Genomic DNA, 13,298 nt, shown 5'->3' with positions numbered 1-13,298 from the left:
TATATATATATATATATATATATATATCGACACCAGTAGCCACTGATTGTGTTTCTAATCACATGAGCTTACCTAATGATATCGTCCTAACACCTGTTTTCCTTTCTTCTTCTTTCCTTGTTCCCCTTTTCCCATGTTTATCTTTAAATTTGTGAGTGTGGATAAATACATACCTATTATTCTATGTAAAAAAAAACAAAAAACAATCGTTTGTCCGTTTAATGAACAAACATGCGATTATAAGTCGTCTGAAACTTATATGTAATATCAGAAATATTTGGCTGCTATTTTAGCAGGTTCAGTGACCATGCGAAGACACCCTTGTTGAGACGTAATTACTATTTAGCTGGATGATGTTTTTTTTTCTTTTCTTTTTGCTATTTACCATGAGTTAGATGCAATTAATGATGTAAATTAATGTAATTGAATGTTTCTGGGTGTTATATTGGGGACTTTTAATATATGTCACCGGTATCGTTCAGGCGCTATCACCGACTCTTTGTACACGTTGTGTTCCCAATTAACTAGGACGAATTTAATTATACGAAATGTAATAATTATCTCGTGTTATGGTGGATAAGATAGGGCGACCTACATGTTTGAGGGTCGGTATTCCATCACCTTTATCATGAAATATTCCATTTGATCACAGATTTACATCGTTAATTGGTTGTTGCCTATTTTCCAGGACATGGGGAAATGGCTTTTAATCAACAACAAATCAATCAATGAAATTTCCTCGCCCGTCTTCATTTTCCATTTAGACCTCAAATCAAAAGCGAAACTTATTTGCATCACTGTCGTAGAAAATATTGTACACATTTCTACTATCGATGGTGGAAAAAACTAACTTTATTTCAAGAGAGGATCCTTGGTCAGCAGCACGTATTCTAATGGTAAGTAAAAAATATACCTCCATAGCATCTGTTCCGCACATGTAAACGTAGGTCGGTGATATGTAAAGACAAGAAACTGAACCATAAGAGATTAGTCTATATTTGCAGACGTCAGCTTAAGTATTCTTGGAAACCAGCAGGAAGACCAGGGGCGGCTTTCTTCAAAGTCATTAAATGATATTTGCGCATTTGACTCCTGATTTGTGTAATTTTCCTTTCAGTCTTTTGGATAGGACTCATTCAGTGAGTAAATCAGGGCATAACTACAGAAATGGGCTCGGCGATTTTGTCTCCTTGTAATTTTCTGAAAAATAAATTGGCGTGGGGGGCAAAATGAGCAACTTACGTTATTTTCTCCCCATTAGTTTGAAATTATTACATTGCGTGTATTGCAATCATTATTTTGTACTGTTGCATCATCTTTGGGAGTATAAATTGGCCAGCATAGTTGTTGTTGTTGAAGTTGAGAGTCCGAAACAGTCAGGTGGCAGGTCCTTTTTTGCAACAAATTTTTCTTTACTTTTGATATGATTGTAATTAAGAATTATCTAATAGAATATCTGGATAATTTTTTGAGTTTAACAATGAATATTCTTTTCTCTGTTGTACTGCTTGTCAATTTTATCCCATGCTAATGTCTAATTTAATCATTTGGATGCCTAAACTGAAGTAAAACGAGTAATGACTAATTTCAGTAATGTCTTCTCATTAACTGCATGGTATGTGAATATATCGTGAAGAGGACCCTGCAACAGATCGTCAAGAAGTTATAGAGAATATTTTACGTTGATTTTTTATTTATTTAGTCGAGTTTCCTTAATTTCATATCGTACCATTTTCACCTGATAGTTTTCGTTTGACGTAAATATTAACATTTTTCCTGCATCGTATTCTTGAAACAATACTTTCAGACCAGAATTTAAATTTTTGTGTTAATATCTATATATATTATCCAGGCATACACACAATGTGAAGGTGTAGTTGCAGTTTACAAATTTTTAGATTTCTCCCAATGTTATATGATGTCATTTGTTAATCAATATAGAAATATTGCAACATTTCCATTTTGATCTCTCCTCCATATCTAATACTGTTTCTTTGTTATTTCAGATTAATGGATGACATTGGCATGAAAGAAATTCTCTTTTATAATGAATACATCTTCAACATTTTTCGTCTTTTAAAATCTTCAAGAAAAAGGTTATACAGAACACATCTAAGCCTATTTCTATAAATCTAAGGTAGAAATTCTATGAAATGTTTGCTCTGCAAAATTTTCTACTTCATTATCTGATGATTTGCATTCTCATTAATTTTCAATGAATTTATAAGTTTGTAGCATCTTTAGGTATCAGTGAAGTTTGCATTTGAATGCAGTGGAAATATTTGTCTGGAATTAACTATAACTAGGAGAAACATACAGGAAAAATTTAATGTAGTGAGAAACCTCAAGCACTGGATCTATTTTCATCTGTAAGAGATGTCGGAAGGTATACGAAAATCATATCCTTCTGATATTTGTGATAAATCATTCTCTCAGAGTCGTCACTTAAAGAGACTCAAACATATTCACACAGGAGAAAAACCATTTCACTGTGATATCTGTGGTAAATCATTCTCTCAAAGTGGTAGCTTAACTGCACACAAACGTATTCACACAGGAGAGAGGCCATTTCACTGTTATATCTGTGGTAAATCATTCTCTCAAAGCATTCATTTAACTATACACAAACGTACTCACACAGGAGAAATACCATTTCACTGTGATATTTGTGGTAAATCCTTCTCTGCAAATGGTAATTTAACTAAACATAAACGCAGTCATACAGGGGAGAAGCCATATCACTGCAATATTTGTGGCAAATCATTTTCTGATGGAAGTAACTTCATTATTCACGAACGTATTCATACAGGGGAAAAGCCATTTCAGTGTGATATTTGTGGTAAATCATTCTCTGCAAGCAATTCGTTAACCAAGCACAAACGCAGTCATACAGGAGAGAAGCCATTTCATTGTGATATCTGTGGTAAATCATTCTCTAAAAGTGGTTACTTACCAAGTCATATGTGTATTCATACTGGAGAGAGGCCATATCACTGTGAAATCTGTGGTAAATCATTCTCTGTAAGTAGTTCCTTAGCAACTCATTTGCTTATTCATACTGGAGACAGGACATATCACTGTGATATATGTGGGAAATCATTTTCTACAAAGGGTAACTTTACTCATCACAAACGTATTCATACAAGAGAGAGACCGTATCACTGTGATATCTGTGGTAAATCATTCTCTACTAGCAGTAACTTAATTAAACACAAACGCAGTCATACAGGAGAGAAACCATATCACTGTGATATCTGTGATAAATCATTCTCTGCTAGCAATAATTTAATTAAACATAAGCGCAGTCATACAGGAGAGAAGCCGTATCACTGTGATATATGTGGTAAAACATTACTTGATAATAGTACCTTAATTACTCACAAACGTACTCACACAGGAGAGAGGCCATTTCACTGTGATATCTGTGGTAAATCATTTTCTCAAAGCTGTAATTTAACTATACACAAACGTACTCATACAGGAGAAATACCATTTCATTGTGATATCTGTGGTAAATCATTCTCTTCAAGTGGTAATTTAACTAAACACAAACGCAGTCATACAGGGGAGAAGCCATATCACTGTAATATTTGTGGCAAATCATTTTCTGATGGAAGTAACTTCATTATTCACAATCGTATTCATACAGGGGAAAAGCCATTTCAGTGTGATATCTGTGGCAGATCATTCTCTGCAAACTGTAATTTAACTTCTCACAAACGTATTCATACAGGAGAGAAACCATTTTGCTGTGATTCCTGTGGTAAATCATTCTCTCAGAAAAGTCAGTTAACTAAACACGTATCTATCCATAGAAATACGTGACTCTGTTATTTCTCAGATTTCTATGAATATACAATTGTATTGGATAATGCTGAGCAGAAATATTAATGCAAACATGAACACACAGTTTCTTGCTTTCTGAAAATATATACTCCATGAAGAAGATTGTGAAGTCACGTGGGTAAATAAATATCTATTCAACACTCAAACTTCCTGGCTTTGTTTTTATATGTACCTAAATATATATATTTGTATATGGATGTATATATGTTTGATTGCTTCTCATTGATTAATTGCATCCAAGGCCTTTGTTCATGCTGGGCTTTGATCTTCTCTTTGCTTGTTTATTTAAGCTTGCTTCTTATTTCTCTGTGTAAATTTGGTTCTCTCTCTCTCTCTCTCTGGGAGAGAGGCACAAGCACATACACAGACATATACACACACGACAGTAACTTCCGCCTACCAAATTCAATCACAAAGCTTCGGTCGGCTTGGGGCTATAGCAGCAGACACTTGCCCAAGGTGCCATGCGGTGGGACGAAGCGACTTATAGATCAATTAATATAAGCATCAAGACCTTGGTAGCACCTCTCAATTGACTTTGTTGGTCCCCTGACATCAACTGCACAATACCACTATTTATTGGTAATAGTCGATGAGTACTCCAGGTACCCATGCAAAGACATGAGTTAAATCATTGTCGAAAAGAAAGGAATGGGGACGTATAGTATTAATATTAGAGTTAAATCAATGACATGAGTACTGAAACAGTAGTTTCCCAGCTGCTCAACCTCTTTTCATCGTTTGTATCACCAAGTTGTACCCACTCTGACAGAGGGACCTAATTTCATAATAAAAAGCTCCAGGACTTCCTTCATACTAATGCAACAATAAGTAGAACATCTTGTTGACCTCAAGACCATGGCCAATGAGAAAGGATCAACAGCAATCTCATGAAAACCATAAATCTAGTACTTAGTTTCCTACAACTAGATAAATTTTCATGGTCGACAGGCCTTCCTATGGCACTATCAGCCATGAAAGACTCCCTCTGTACAGCTATTAACACGACCCCCAAGATCATCGACAGTGGGCACCATTCTACCTGAATTCCTCCAGAATATCGAAGTACAATACTGCATCATCAACATCTCAGAAAACGTTACATTGTTGGAGATGATTTCTCCCCACTTTGCAAGCATACAGTTTGGTAACAGACAAATAGATACAGTGTTGACACACAATCTTGTTTCAGCAGTGTTATATGGACTGTTAGATTTGTATGTTGTTCGTCTCAGGACCCTGTTTCGTTGTCTTTTTGATGTGACTGTCGAAGTGGAATGTTATTGATGTATATGGCGGGGACAAGATTCTTGTTTCTTAATAACGAACATTCGGTGAGTGCGTTCTTTATTTATAATTAATAAATAAATAAATGTAATAACTAAGTTGTACAACTTGTTGTCTTTCCTCTGCGAGTCCCCCGAGAGGAATACAACAAAGAGGACAAGCTTTCAATCAAAGAAGCAAAGATAACACATTAGCACAACCAGGGTTAACTACACAAAGTTCAATACGGAACAACAAAATCCAAAAATAATAAAACCGCAAAAAACCAACCCCGACAGTAAACCAATAGTAGTCATGTATCAATAAAGACACTTTGCTTACTGTGAAACACGAACAGATTTGCAACTGGCAAAGAGTACCTGAACGAGAATGATACGGGTAAAAAAAACGCCAACTATTCAAGGACAAAATTGAGATCAGGACGAAATATCAAGACTCCCCTTTTTATCTAAAGGTCTATATGTTTTGAATGCACTGTGACTAACTTTTTACTCGGCAGGGAAGACTGTTATGAATTATAATATCCTATCAATAATTCCTTTCTACAATAGTAAATAATAGATATATAATATAGATATTTTATTTGGTATTTTAGTACGAAAATGCGGCATAGTGTCGAAAGACGTTGGTAGATGGATACTGTCTTTACCTAATATAAAACAATGCGTCTTAATCGTTGGACAGCCGTGATTAACGGATCAGACGCCGAGCAGAATAAAAACCTTCATGGAACTGGTTTATTTACATCAAAATATTATCATATTTCATTTTCTTTTTTTAAAATCTTTTACTCTACTTTTGTAACGTTGACATACTTTTTTGCTTTTCTTTACTAGAGAGCGGAGACTGTAGTTGTGTCCCGTTTCCGCTGCAAGCATTGTTGATAGCAAGAACAACACTAACGTGTTTTGTATCTTTTGATGGAAATTTGGTAAAATTGAATCTATTTTCACACTAGATATTCATTTGTATATTATTAACAGGTAAGATATACAGGCGGAGGTAAAGAATACGCACACCACTCGTCTTCGGCGCCACCTTAACCCCGACCCTAAGTACCGGGTCTGCGTATTCCTAACCTTCGTCAGATATACATACATATTTATCTATATACGCAGTAGCGGACCTCTTAACCGGCTTCTAGAAATCCGGGAATACTCTGCAGGAATATGTATTATGCACGTGCAATTTCATCATTTCTTTAGTCGTAACTGACATGAAAATCCTGCACACCCCACAGGTGAAAATCCAAACAGCAAGCGTCTCAACCAAATTATATTTTGGTCTGGAGTTCTCTTTTTTGCGTCTACCCACCCTATACCTTTCAAATATCTCCCCTCATAACTTTTTTTTATTTCACATAACTATAGATCTCTACCCGCCTCCGATTTTGTTGCCTCATAACTTCCAGAAAAATGGATCCTTTTTAACGAATTTACCATCAAATAACGCTTAGATGCTGTGGATTCAGAGTTTATAGGGATTTATGGGAAAGAATTTAAAAACTTTTTTCATAATATGATGTTTCCTCCCACCCGTCATTTTGAAGGGTGTGGGTAAAAAAGAAATGGGAAAAATCCCCGTCAAAATGGAGTAGTTCCAACTTGGTCTTCCTGATCTGCAACTTCTCTCCCCACATCCTCGGAAAAAAAATTTTCCCTACGAATTTCTTTATAATCTTAATCTATACTATTTGATAGATATTTCTATAAAATTTCATTATAACATACCCATTTTCCTGAAAGTTATGAGTGAAAAAATCTCGGATTGTGTGAATTTTTCGAAACTCCTTTCCCTGCCTCCTCGGTAAACAACAATAACAAATGTTATTTTACACCAGTGAAGAATGTTGGTGTCCACTATTCTCTATTTCAATATGTATGTATAGAAAAATATAGATAGATAGATAGATAGATACCAATTTGAAGGTGTAGCTATAGTTTAGAAATATGTTGATTTCACCCAATGTTATATGATGTCATTTGTTAATAAAGAAATGTTGGAACATTTCCATTTTGATCTCTCCTCTATATCTAATGCTGTTTCTTTATCATTTCAGATTAACGGATGACATTGGCACAAAACAACTTTTGTACATTGGATACATCTGGAATATTTATCATGTTTTAAAGACTAACAGAAAATGTTTTATGGAACCAATAATAACACTACTGCTACAAATCCAGGGTTGAATTGCTAGGAAATATTTGCTCTGAGCGAAGATTCATAGCACCATTTCTCTATCTTGTTATCTGGTGCTTTTGCATTCTATCTTTAATAAATTTATAAAGGTTTTGGCAGTATCTTTAGATATCAGTGAATATCGAGTTTGATAACAGTGAGAAACGAAAGATAAGGAAAACTTTAATGCTGTGAGAAACTTCAATGATTGGGTCTAAAGAAATGTCGGAAGAAGTAGAAAAATCATTATATCGTTGTGACACTTGTGATAAATTATTCTCTGAAAAATGTAACCTAAACATTCACAAATGTATACATGCCAGAGAGAAGCCTTTTCACTGCAATATCTGTGGTAAATCATACTCGCAAAAAATTCACCTAACGACTCACAAACGTATTCATACAGGAGAGAAGCCATATCACTGTGATATCTGTGGTAAATCATTCTCTGTAAACTGTGCCTTAACATCTCACAGACGTATTCATACAGGGGAAAAACCATATAATTGTGATACCTGTGGTAAATCATTCTCTGTTAAATTTTCCTTAACAGCTCACAAACGTATTCATACAGGAGACAAGCCATTTCACTGCGATATCTGTGGTACCTCATTCTCTGATGGCAGTCACTTAAGTAGGCACAAACGTATTCACACAGGAGACAAGCCATATCACTGTAATATTTGTGGCAAATCATTCACTCAAATCGATCACTTAACTATGCACAAACGAACTCATACAGGAGTGAAACCATATCACTGTGATATCTGTGGCAAATTATTCTCCGTTAGTAGTGCCTTAACAACTCACAAACGTATTCATACAGGAGAGAAACCATATCACTGTGATGTCTGCGGTAAATCATTCTCTGTCAGTTGTGCCTTAACAACTCACAAACGTGTCCATACAGGAGAGAGGCCATTTCACTGTGATATGTGTGGCCAATCATTTGCTCAAAAAAGTCACTTAAATAAACATGTATCAGTCCATACAAAAGTGTAACACAAAAACAACCACCAAAATTTAAAGACCATTTTCTATACTAAAGCATAGATTATTAACCTTTGTGGGTTTTTTTTTATGTTGAAGTTGATTTGTTAGGCATTTCATCCACAAAATCCTGGGTTGCTATTTTTCAGGGAACAGCCTACTCCTAGGTCTACTCCTTCCTAGGAAGACGTGAGATGAAGTGGTGAGAAAGGATCACAGTTTGCTGTGTTTGAAAAGATACGTCATGCTAAGTAAAAACACTGTTGTCCTTGCATATAGGCTGTTCCCTGCATCCCCCTCCAACTGAACATTCGTAACCGTGTGGGTGCCAGTGCAGCCGTGCTGGTGCTACGTAAATGCAGAGAATGGAGTAGAGCAAGAACACACATGGAAACGAAAAGTGTCACTGAAGAGGTCACAGATGTGTGACGAAAGATTTCCGTGCAACAGACATAAGTTAAAATAATAAAATAAAATCTGAAGAGAGAAAAAAATATAGTGTGTGTGTTTAAGTGGCAAAAAAAGAAAATTGATCATCCCCAGATACAATATCTGCTTTAACATGATTTCACATCAGGAATCTTGCAGAACAAATTGATGTGTGTGTATATATATATATATATATATGAATAGGTATGTATATGTATATATATATATATATATATATGAATAGGTATGTATGTGTATATATATATATATATGAATGTGTATGTATGTATGTATATATATATATATGTACACACATATATAATCGGCCTGATGACAGTACCACCTGATTGGCACTTGTACCAGTGGAACGTTAAAAGCACCATCTGAGTGTGATCGTTGCCAGGGCCGCAAATTGGCTCCTGTGCCGGTGGCACGTAAAAAGCACCATTTGAGCATGATCATAGCCAATGTCACCTTACTGGCACTTGAAAAACAACATTCGAGCACGGTTGTTCCCAGTGCATAACTGGTACTTAATTTATCAACCATGAAAGGATAAGCGCATATTGTATGTGTTTGCATGTGCATGTATACCTATATATTTCTGCTCTTTCTCTGTGACCATATATCTGCGTGAGTTTCCTTTTCCTTCTGATATAAGTGCATGTGTATATTTGTATACGTTCTCCTACATCTGGACAGAATCTTCCATAGCCACCAACACAGACTTTCTTACTTGTAACACCTGTATGTTCTGAAAAAGTAATTTTCCCAAATAAAGTGCACTTCATATTCAAGGCTCTGATGAAGCTATAGGATGTTACCCAGGGACTCAACTAAGAATCCACCACATCTTATAGCAGAAACAACTAAGCTGCTGAAGTTCATTTCATAACCTTTGTTTTCCTGATGTTATCTCTTTGTCCATTAACCACTCTATACTCACCCAACATTGCATTGTGAAGCATATGTGTATTGAGTTCTACACCAGGTGATTAGTCTCATTCTGCCTAAACAAAATATATTCTTTTACACGTTTCAGGCGTTTGACTGTGGCCATGCTGGAGCACCACATTAAAGGGTTTTAGCTGAAAAAAATCAACCTCAGAACTTATTCTTTAAGTCTCTTTTGCTGAACCACAAAGTTATGGGGACATAAGCACACCAACACCGGTTGTCAAGTGATGTTGGGAGGACAAACACAGACACACGCACATACATACATATATAAGATGGGCTTCTTTCAGTTTTTGTCTACCAAATCCACTCACAAGGCTTTGGTTGGCTCAAGACCATAGCAGACCACACTTGCTCAAGTTGCCACACAGGACTGAACCAGGAACCATGTGGATGGGATAAATTTATCTGGATTCTCTCTTCCTAACACCAACATCTTCACAGATAGCATAGGATGAATTCTTTGCATGGCAGCAGCACGAGGGAATTCAGTAAGTAGCAGATGTAATAGTCAAATTAGACTGCATGGGAGTATGGAAGAGACAGGTGTAGCTTTACCTGAGGAGTCGAGAAGTTTGATAGAAGGGACAGGAGCAAGTTCTTTTTTTTTTTTCTTGTACGGAAGGTTGATGGTTAGCTCCCATTATATAAGGGTGTCTATGAAGAACTGGAATGGATACTGAAAGAGAGATGAAGATGGTAGTGGTGAGGTATCAGAAGCTGCAACTGAAGTATAAAAGGCAAGTTTGATCATTTTCACCCAGTCAGGAAAGAGGAAATAGGACAAGAAGCTGTCATTTTGTGTGTGACTGCACATTTTGTCAGCATCCTAAAAATAGCATGTATTATCAATATTTCTAAACAATATGCAATTTGTAGTTTGAAGCCCTCAATATGCATTTAATGCAACAGCATGAACTTAAAAAGATTTATTCAAAAAATGTTATTTTTAGCACACTTCACAACCACCTCAATGACAAAAAGAAATCAGTAAGCAAGTAATTTTAAGCATTCAATATGCATTTAATGCAAATGCAATGAAAAATATGTTACATACGATAAACATTAGAATTTTTGCCCACAAATGGTTTCAATGGTTTTAACAGAAAGATCTGGAAGAATTAGACGAAAGTTCTCTGGTAATTTTCTTTCATGTAAATAAATGTTTATGTTAGTCCAAAAAACGTTATTTAGCTGTTTTTTTCAGCACACCTCAATGACAAAAAGAAACGAGTAAACATGTAGTTTTAAGCATTTAATGTAAATGTGATGAACAACACATCTTGAAAAAAACAAACATTTTGTTGACCAATTCAGAGATTCACACGCTCAATTGTCAACAGACAGATAAAACAAGTGGTTGCAATATAATTTGCCTTTATGGTTATACAAGTTATTTCTTAAATAAAACGAATTTTAACAAGCAGCTTGTGTCCAAGTAACCTTTTATGTCCCGCATAAAAGGTTACTAAAAGGGTTGGCATAAGGAAGGGCATCTGGCTGTGAAACAACCACGAGGGATATGATTATTGCCAAAGGTTCATGGATGATTGTAAAGTCCACAAAGATAATCCAGGATTTAACAGAAAAAAAAATCATCTGCAAATGTTAGTTGTTGTTTGTTGTAAAGAAATTTGACAACGGAAAAGTTACACTTTTGTATAGATAGATACATGTCTACTGAAGTTGAGTTTTGAGAAAATGGTTTATTCCTGTATGAATATAATAGTAAAGTTAATTCAGAAATTTGAGAGAATGCTTTGCTATAGACATCACAGAGATATGGCTTCTCTCCTTAATAAATATGTTTGTGAATTGTTAAGTGACCCATTTGAGAAAATGATTTACCACAGATATCGAAGTCAAATGGTTTCTCTCCTGTATGGGTACGTTTGTGTCTAGTGAGGTTGCTACTGTCCGAGAATGCGTTACCACAGATATCACATTGAAATGGTCTCTCGCCTGTATGAATACGTCTGTGAATTGTTAAGTGATATGCTTGAGAAAATGATTTGTCACAGTTATCACAGTGATATGGCTTCTCACCTGTATGAATACGTTTGTGAGTAGTTAAGGCACTACTTACAGAGAATGATTTACCACAGATATCACAGTGAAATGGTTTTTGACCTGTGTGGATAAGTTTGTGTCTAGTTAAGTTGGCACTTTCTGAGAATGATTGACCACAGATATCACAATCATATGGTTTTTCTCCTGTATGGATACGTCTGTGTCTAGTTAAGTGGCCATTTTCTGAGAATGATTGACTACAAATGTCACAGTGATATGGTCTCTCTCCTGTGTGGATACGTACGTGTCTAGTCAATTTGCTACTCTCTGAGAATGAGTCACCGCAGATATCACAATGATATGGATTCTCCCTTGTGTGTATACGTTTGTGTCTCTTTAAGGTGGTATTTATCAAGTATGATTTACCACAGATATCACAATGATATCGTTTTCCTCCCGAAGGATTCTGTTTCTGCTCTTTTAAATTATCATTTTCACAGAATGGTTTATCACTGATATCACACTGATATGATGACTTTTGTATATCTTTTGACATTTCTCCAAGAAATAAAAACAAAACCGAATCCTTTAGCTGTTTCACCCTATTACATTAATCCCTTCAAATTATTCTCTGTCCATCCCAATATTTCAATGGTTTTCTTGTTTCTGTTTTTACACAAATACCGCTATGGTTACCAACTGTGATCTTCATCAATATCTAAAGATGCTACAAACTCCTTTAGAAATATATTCAAGCTTAATTAGAATGCAGAAGCTCCAGATGATTGAAATGCAGAAATGGTGCTATGAATCTTCAATCAGAGCAAATATTTCACAGTAATTCCAGTCTAGATTTATAGCAGTAGGGTTATTATATTTGTTCTTTAAAACATTTTCTTTTAGTTTTTAGAACATGATGAATATTCCAGATGCATCCAATGTACAAAAGATGTTTTGTGCCAAAGTCATCCGTTAATCTGAAATAATAAAGAAACAGTATTAGATATAGAGGAGATCAAAATGGAAATGTTGCACCATTTCTATATTTCTTTGGAGGCACTGACAAACATTGGTAACTGAAACTGGTGTAAGCAATCTTAAAGTTTTATATTAAAAAATAATCAACCGATGTTGGTCAATTTTTTTGCTTGTTGATCAAAAGTTTCCTCCATTTTCTGCTTATTTTAAATCTATCTATCTATATATATATATATATATATTATGTGTTATTTCTTTACTACCCACAAGGGGCTACACACAGAGGGGACAAACAAGGACAGACAAACAGATTAAGTCAATTATATCGACCCCAGTGAGTAACTGGTACTTATTTAATCGACTCCGAAAGGATGAAAGGCAAAGTCGACCTCGGCGGAATTTGAACTCAAAACGTAGCGGCAGACGAAATACCGCTAAGCATTTCGCCCCGCGTGCTAACGTTTATGTGTGTGTAGGCGCAATGGCCCAGTGGTTAGGGCAGCGGACTCGCGGTTTCGATTCCCAGACCGGGCGTTGTGAGTGTTTATTGAGCGAAAACACATAAAGCTCCACGAGGCTCCGGCAGGGGATGGTGGCGAACCCTGCTGTACTCTTTCACC

The 13,298-nt window shown here is 35.7% G+C and overlaps 3 protein-coding genes across 7 annotated transcripts in view; 2 read left to right on the top strand and 1 right to left on the bottom strand.

Annotated features, from left to right (window-relative positions):
• LOC106868522 (zinc finger protein 271) overlaps positions 1-3,992 on the top strand; it is a 4,811-nt gene extending 819 nt beyond the window's left edge. The window contains exons 1-3 of one of the 3 annotated variants that reach the window (XM_052977349.1): positions 115-331; positions 689-896; positions 2,007-3,992. In XM_052977349.1, the coding sequence (XP_052833309.1) occupies positions 2,377-3,825 (1,449 nt within the window). In that variant the 5' untranslated portion in view covers positions 115-331; positions 689-896; positions 2,007-2,376 and the 3' untranslated portion in view covers positions 3,826-3,992. Of the gene's footprint in view, positions 1-114; positions 332-688; positions 897-2,006 lie in introns of those variants that run through there. The other 2 variants (XM_052977348.1, XM_052977350.1) reach the window with 2 other exon arrangements.
• A 1,104-nt stretch (positions 3,993-5,096) lies between these two features.
• LOC106868510 (zinc finger protein 723-like) lies at positions 5,097-9,628 on the top strand. 3 transcript variants are annotated; one of them, XM_052977357.1, is made up of 2 exons: positions 5,097-5,180; positions 7,193-9,628. In XM_052977357.1, the coding sequence occupies exon 2, from the start codon at positions 7,519-7,521 to the stop codon at positions 8,314-8,316; it is 798 nt and encodes a 265-aa protein (XP_052833317.1). In that variant the 5' UTR covers positions 5,097-5,180; positions 7,193-7,518; the 3' UTR covers positions 8,317-9,628. The 3 variants fall into 3 exon arrangements, with proteins under 3 accessions (XP_052833317.1, XP_052833316.1, XP_052833315.1); XM_052977356.1 differs by lacking the exon at positions 5,097-5,180 and adding an exon at positions 5,808-6,064; XM_052977355.1 differs by lacking the exon at positions 5,097-5,180 and adding an exon at positions 5,808-6,116.
• A 1,302-nt stretch (positions 9,629-10,930) lies between these two features.
• The window catches only part of LOC106868509 (zinc finger protein 239), a 3,882-nt gene continuing 1,514 nt past the window's right edge, over positions 10,931-13,298 (bottom strand). The window contains exon 2 of the mRNA XM_014913816.2: positions 10,931-12,677. Within this exon, the coding sequence (XP_014769302.1) occupies positions 11,486-12,256 (771 nt within the window). The 5' untranslated portion in view covers positions 12,257-12,677 and the 3' untranslated portion in view covers positions 10,931-11,485. The remainder of the gene's footprint in view (positions 12,678-13,298) is intronic.

The sequence above is a fragment of the Octopus bimaculoides genome, chromosome 28 (genome assembly GCF_001194135.2).
Source record: "Octopus bimaculoides isolate UCB-OBI-ISO-001 chromosome 28, ASM119413v2, whole genome shotgun sequence".
Classification (NCBI taxonomy): Eukaryota; Metazoa; Mollusca; class Cephalopoda; order Octopoda; family Octopodidae; genus Octopus; species Octopus bimaculoides.
Note: the sequence above shows the minus strand (reverse complement) of the source record. Positions and strands in the feature narration are given on the sequence as shown.

What these genes read in the sequence shown, in the direction of transcription:
- LOC106868510 (XM_052977357.1), top strand. Translation starts at nt 7,519, where the DNA reads ATGATTGGGTCTAAAGAAATGTCGGAAGAAGTAGAAAAATCATTATAT.